The 6,000-nt window shown below is 43.6% G+C and overlaps 1 protein-coding gene across 1 annotated transcript in view; it reads right to left on the reverse strand.

Annotated features, from left to right (window-relative positions):
• LOC139229975 (solute carrier family 28 member 3-like) overlaps window positions 1–192 on the reverse strand; it is a 249,072-nt gene extending 248,880 nt beyond the window's left edge. The window contains exon 1 of the mRNA XM_070862064.1: window positions 174–192. Within this exon, the coding sequence (XP_070718165.1) occupies window positions 174–192 (19 nt within the window). The remainder of the gene's footprint in view (window positions 1–173) is intronic.
• Between the last annotated feature and the right edge of the window lie 5,808 nt (window positions 193–6,000).

Genomic DNA, 6,000 nt, shown 5'->3' on the forward strand with positions numbered 1-6,000 from the left:
ACTTTATTGGCTGTAAAGTACCAAATGCTGGGGTGGGATTTGGGGTCAACCCTAGATCCACAGGGTTTCTGATCAATTCTCAATACATGGAAAATTCTGCCAAAGATGGTGGATGACATAACATGCGCTTGGCCCCAACCAACATAGCTTAGCTAATGTCATAATTATGTTACCTGTCTTTAAGTCTGTCATGATTGCCTTCCCCAAACGCACTGTCAATGTGCTTGCCAGGGCCAGCTGATCAAGGCAGAAGGCGCTTCTTAAAAGGGAAGTTGTTATTTTACCTGCAATATCTTGGATTTTGCGCAGCGATTTGAAAAATTACTTTTTGCTGGACAGCAGAAGCCTGAGCCCACACCGTGCCTTCCTCTTGGAGCGGGTGGGCCCTCAAAGAAATTTCCGAAAAATACACAACGGTTCCAGACTATTGGCCAGGAATTTTAAATCAGGACATTGAAATTCAGAAAAGCAGTCCAAGGAGATGTATACGGGAGCATAGTGGTTATGTCACTGGACTAGTAATCCAGAGACATGAGTTCAAATCCCACCACATGCATCTGGGCAATATAAATTCAGTTAATTAAATGAATCTGGAATAAAAAGCTAGTGTCAGTAATGGTGACCATGAAACTACTGATTTTCGTAACAAAAAATCTGGTTTAGGGAAGGAAACCTGCTGTCCTTATGCAAACTGGACTATGTGTGATTCCAAACCCACAGCAACGTGGTAGAAACATAGTAAATAGGTGCAGGAGTAGGCCATTTGGCCCTTCGAGCCTGCACCACCATTCAATGAGTTCATGGCTGAACATACAACTTCAGTACCCCATTCCTGCTTTCTCTCCATACCCCTTGATCCCTTTAGCCATAAGGACCATATCTAACTCCCTTTTGAATATATCTAACAAACTGGCCTCAACAACTTTCTGTGGTAGAGAATTCCACAGGTTCACAATTCTCTGAGTGAAGAAGATTCTCCACATCTCGGTCCTAAATGACTTACCCCGTACCCTTAGACTGTGACCCCTGGATCTGGACTTCCTCAAAATCCTTCCTGCATCTAACCTGTCCAATCCCGTCAGAATTTTATATGTTTCTATGAGATCCCCTCCCATTCTTCTAAATTCCAGTGAATATAAGCCTAGTCGATCCAGTCTTTCTTCATATGTCAGTCCTGCCATCCCGGGAATCAGTCTGGTGAACTTTCGCTGCACTCCCTCAATAGCAAGAATGTCCTTCCTCAGATTAGGAGACCAAGACTGTACACAAGGTGTGGCCTCACCAAGGCCCTGAACAACTGCAGTAAGACCTCCCTGCTCCTTTACTCAAATCCTCTCGCTATGAAGGCCAACATGCCATTTGCCTTCTTTACTGCCTGGTGTGCCTGCATGCGAACTTTCAATGACTGATGTACCATGACATCCAGGTCTCGTTGCACCTCCCCTTTTCCTAATCTGTCACCATTTAGATAATATTCTGCCTTCCTGTTTTTGACACCAAAGTGGATAACGTCACATTTATCGACATTATACTGCATCTGCCATGCATTTGCCCACTCACCTAACCTGTCCAAGTCACCCTGCAGCCTCTAAGCATACTCCTCACAGTTCACACTGCCACCCAGCTCAGTGTCATCTACAAACTTGGAGATATTACATTCAATTCCTTCATCTAAATCATTAATGTATATTGTAAATACCTGGGGTCCCAGCACTGAACCTTGCGGGACCCCACTAGTCACTGCCTGCCATTCTGAAAAGGACCCGTTTATTCCTACTCTTTGCTTCCTGTCTGCCAACCAATTCTCTATCCACGTCAGTACATTACCCCAATACCATGTGCTTTAATTTTGCACATTAATCTCTTGTGTGGGACCTTGTCAAAAGCCTTTTGAAAGTCCAAATACACCACATCCACTGGTTCTCCCTTGTCCACTCTACTAGTTACATCCTCAAAAAATTCTAGATTTGTCAAGCATGATTTCCCTTTCATAAATCCATGCTGTCTTGGACCGATCCTGTCACTGCTTTCCAAATGCGCTGCTATTACATCTTTAGTAACTGATTCCAATATTTTTCCCACTACTGATGTTAGGCTAACCGGTCTATAATTCCCTGTTTTCTCTCTCCCTCCTTTTTTAAAAAGTGGGGTTACATTAGCTACCCTCTAATCCATAGGAACTGATCCAGAGTCTATCGAACCTTGGAAAATGACTACCAATGCATCCACTATTTCTAGGGCCACTTCTTTAAGTTCTCTGGGATGCAGACTATCAGGCCCTGGGGACTTATCAGCCTTCAATCCCATCAATTTCCCTAACACAATTTCCTGACTAATAAAGATTGCCTTCAGTTCCTCCTTCTCGGTAGACCCTCGGTCCCCTAATATATCTGGAAGGTTATTTGTGTCTTCCTTAGTGAAGACAGAAACAAAGTATTTGTTCAATTGGTTTGCCATTTCTTTGTTCCCCATTATAAATTCACCTGATTCTGACTACATTTGTCTTCACTAATCTTTTTCTCTATAGAAGCTTTTGCAGTCAGTTTTTATGTTCCCTGCAAGCTTAGTCTCATACTCTATTTTCCCCCTCCTAAATAAACCCTTTGTCCTCCTCTGCTGAATTCTAAATTTCTCCCAGTCCTCAGGTTTGCTGCTTTTTCTGGCCAATTTATATGTCTCTTCCTTGGATTTAACACTATCCTTAATTTCCCCTGTTAGCCACGATTGAGTCACCTTCCCCATTTTATTTTTACGCCAGACAGGGATGTACAATTGTTGAAGTTCATCCGTGTGATCTTTAAATGTCTGCCATTGCCTATCCACTGTCAACCTTTTAAGTATCATTCGCCAGTCTATCCTAGCCAATTCGCGTCTCATACCATTGAAGTTACCTTTCTTTAAGCTCAGGACTCTAGTCTCTGAATTAACTGTGTCACTCTCCATCTTAATGAAGAATTCCACCATATTATGGTCACTCTTCCCCAAGGGGCCTCACACAACAAGATTGCTAATTAATTCTCTCTCATTACACAACAACCAGTCTAGGATGGCCAGCTCTCTAGTTGGTTCCTCGAGATATTGGTCTAGAAAACCATCATTACACACTCCAGGAAATCCTCCTACACTAGTTGACTCTAAACTGCTCTCTGAAATAGCTTAGGTGGCTTACCATCACCTTCTCAAGGGCCATTAGGGATAGGAAATAAATGCTGGGCTTGCCGGTGATGCCCACATCCCGTGAATGAAGAAGTAAAATAAGCAAACCTGTACAATACATCAATGGCTCAGACCACTAAATGTGGCAGAGAAGAAAGGACCAACAAAGCACCAAACTGTTAAGTAATTGGCTCTTTCCTGGGAGCAACAGGAAGCTTTAGTAACAGTCAAGTTAGCTGTGCATACGTACATCAGTCAAGTGACCAATGCTCTTTTTGCCAGGCATGCGCTGTTCATGAAATTCAATATGGGCCCCAAACATATGAAATTTCACTTATGGTGTACCCAGCCGTCTGAATGTCCTCGCAGTCACTAACGGGCTACTTGTGGCAACCTGCACCCTATAGGTAAATCTACAAAGTTGTATCAGTAGGAAGAGATTCCAGTCTCTAAGTCCAATACAACTGGTATACGACCAATACTGCATACTTATATTCCGCATGCTGTCCCGGCTTTCTTCCAGCAGCAATGAAAGTGTGAGAATGGTTCCTGGGTGAAAAGCATTATCCCTCCTACCATGGCTGATGACACATTAGATCATCATTGTTATGTATGAATAAAGAGTCTGACTAGATACTGTGAGTTCAAAGTAAAGTGTGACCTTAGGAGGTGGGATAGCATTGCTGGTTAAAGAGGAGATTAATGCAATAGTTAGGAAGGACATTAGCTTGGATGATGTGGAATCTATATGGGTAGAGCTGCAGAACACTAAAGGGCAAAAAACATTAGTGGGAGTTGTGTACAGACCTCCAAACAGTAGTAGTGATGTTGGGGAGGGCATCAAACAGGAAATTAGGGGTGCATGCAATAAAGGTGCAGCAGTTATCATGGGTGACTTTAATATGCATATAGATTGGGATAACCAAACTGGAAGCAATGCGGTGGAGGAGGATTTCCTGGAGTACATAAGGGATGGTTTTCTAGACCAATATGTCGAGGAACCAACTAGGGGGGAGGCCATCTTAGACTGGATGTTGTGTAATGAGAGATGATTAATTAGTAATCTCGTTGTGCGAGGCCCCTTGGGAAAGAGTGACCATAATATGGTGGAATTCTACATTTGGATGGAGAATGAAACAGTTAATTCAGAGACCATGGTCCAGAACTTAAAGAAGGGTAACTTTGAAGGTATGAGGCGTGAACTGGCTGGGATAGATTGGCGAATGATACTTAAGGGGTTGACAGTGGATGGGCAATGGCAGACATTTAGAGACCGCATGGATGAACTACAACAATTGTACATCCCTATCTGGAGTGGAGGGTAGCCAATGTATCCCCACTTTTTAAAAAAGGAGGGAGAGAGAAAACAGGGAATTATAGACCTGTCAGCCTGACATCGATAATGGGTAAAATGATGGAATCAATTATTAAGGATGTCATAGCAGCGCATTTGGAAAGAGGTGACATGTTAGGTTCAAGTAAGCATGGATTTGTGAAAGGAAAATCATGCTTGACAAATCTTCTGGAATTTTTTGAGGATGTTTCCAGTAGAGTGGACAAGGGAGAACCAGTTGATATGGTATATTTGGACTTTCAGAAGGCTTTCGACAAGGTCCCACACAAGAGATTAATGTGAAAAGTTAAAACACACGGGATTGGGGGTAGTGTGCTGACGTGGATTGAGAACTGGTTGGCAGACAGGAAGCAAAAAGTAGGAGTAAATGGGGACTTTTCAGAATGGCAGGCAATGACTAGTGGGGTACCACAAGGTTCTGTGCTGGGGCCCCAGCTGTTTACATTGTACATTAATGATTTAGATGAGGGGATTAAATGTAGTATCTCCAAATTTGCGGATGACACTAAGTTGGGTGGCAGTGTGAGCTGCGAGGAGGATGGTATGAGGCTGCAGAGTGACTTGGATAGGTTAGGTGAGTGGGCAAATGCATGGCAGATGAAGTATAATGTCGATAAATGTGAGGTTATCCACTTTGGTGGTAAAAACAGAGAGACAGACTACTATCTGAATGGTGACAGATTAGGAAAAGGGGAGGTGCAACGAGACCTGGGTGTCATGGTACATCAGTCATTGAAGGTTGGCATGCAGGTACAGCAGGCGGTTAAGAAAGCAAATGGCATGTTGGCCTTCATAGCAAGGGGATTTGAGTACAGGAGCAGGGAGGTGTTACTACAGTTGTACAGGGCCTTGGTGAGGCCACACCTGGAGTATTGTGTACAGTTTTGGTCTCCTAACTTGAGGAAGGACATTCTCGCTATTGAGGGAGTGCAGCGAAGGTTCACCAGACTAATTCCCAGGATGGCGGGACTGACATATCAAGAAAGACTGGATCAACTGGGCTTGTATTCACTGGAGTTCAGAAGAATGAGAGGATATCTCATAGAAACGTTTAAAATTCTGATGGGTTTAGACAGGTTCGATGCAGGAAGAATGTTCCCAATGTTGGGGAAGTCCAGAACCAGGGGTCACAGTTTAAGGATAAGGGGTAAGCCATTTAGGACCGAGATGAGGAGAAACTTCTTCACCCAGAGGGTGGTGAACCTGTGGAATTCTCTACCACAGAAAGTTGTTGAGGCCAATTCACTAAATATATTCAAAAAAGGAGTTAGATGTAGTCCTTACTACTAGGGGGATCAAGGGGTATAGCGAGAAAGCAGGAATGGGGTACTGAAGTTGCATGTTCAGCCATGAACTCATTGAATGGCGGTGCAGGCTCGAAGGGCCGAATGGCCTACTCCTGCACCTATTTTCTATGTGTCTATGTTTCTATGTTTTACTGCAGGTCTCCCGAGTGCCTCTCCAGCTTGTGAAGCTTCCTTAAGTACCTG

This window comes from Pristiophorus japonicus, chromosome 1 (assembly GCF_044704955.1).
Source record: "Pristiophorus japonicus isolate sPriJap1 chromosome 1, sPriJap1.hap1, whole genome shotgun sequence".
Taxonomy (NCBI): domain Eukaryota; kingdom Metazoa; phylum Chordata; class Chondrichthyes; family Pristiophoridae; genus Pristiophorus; species Pristiophorus japonicus.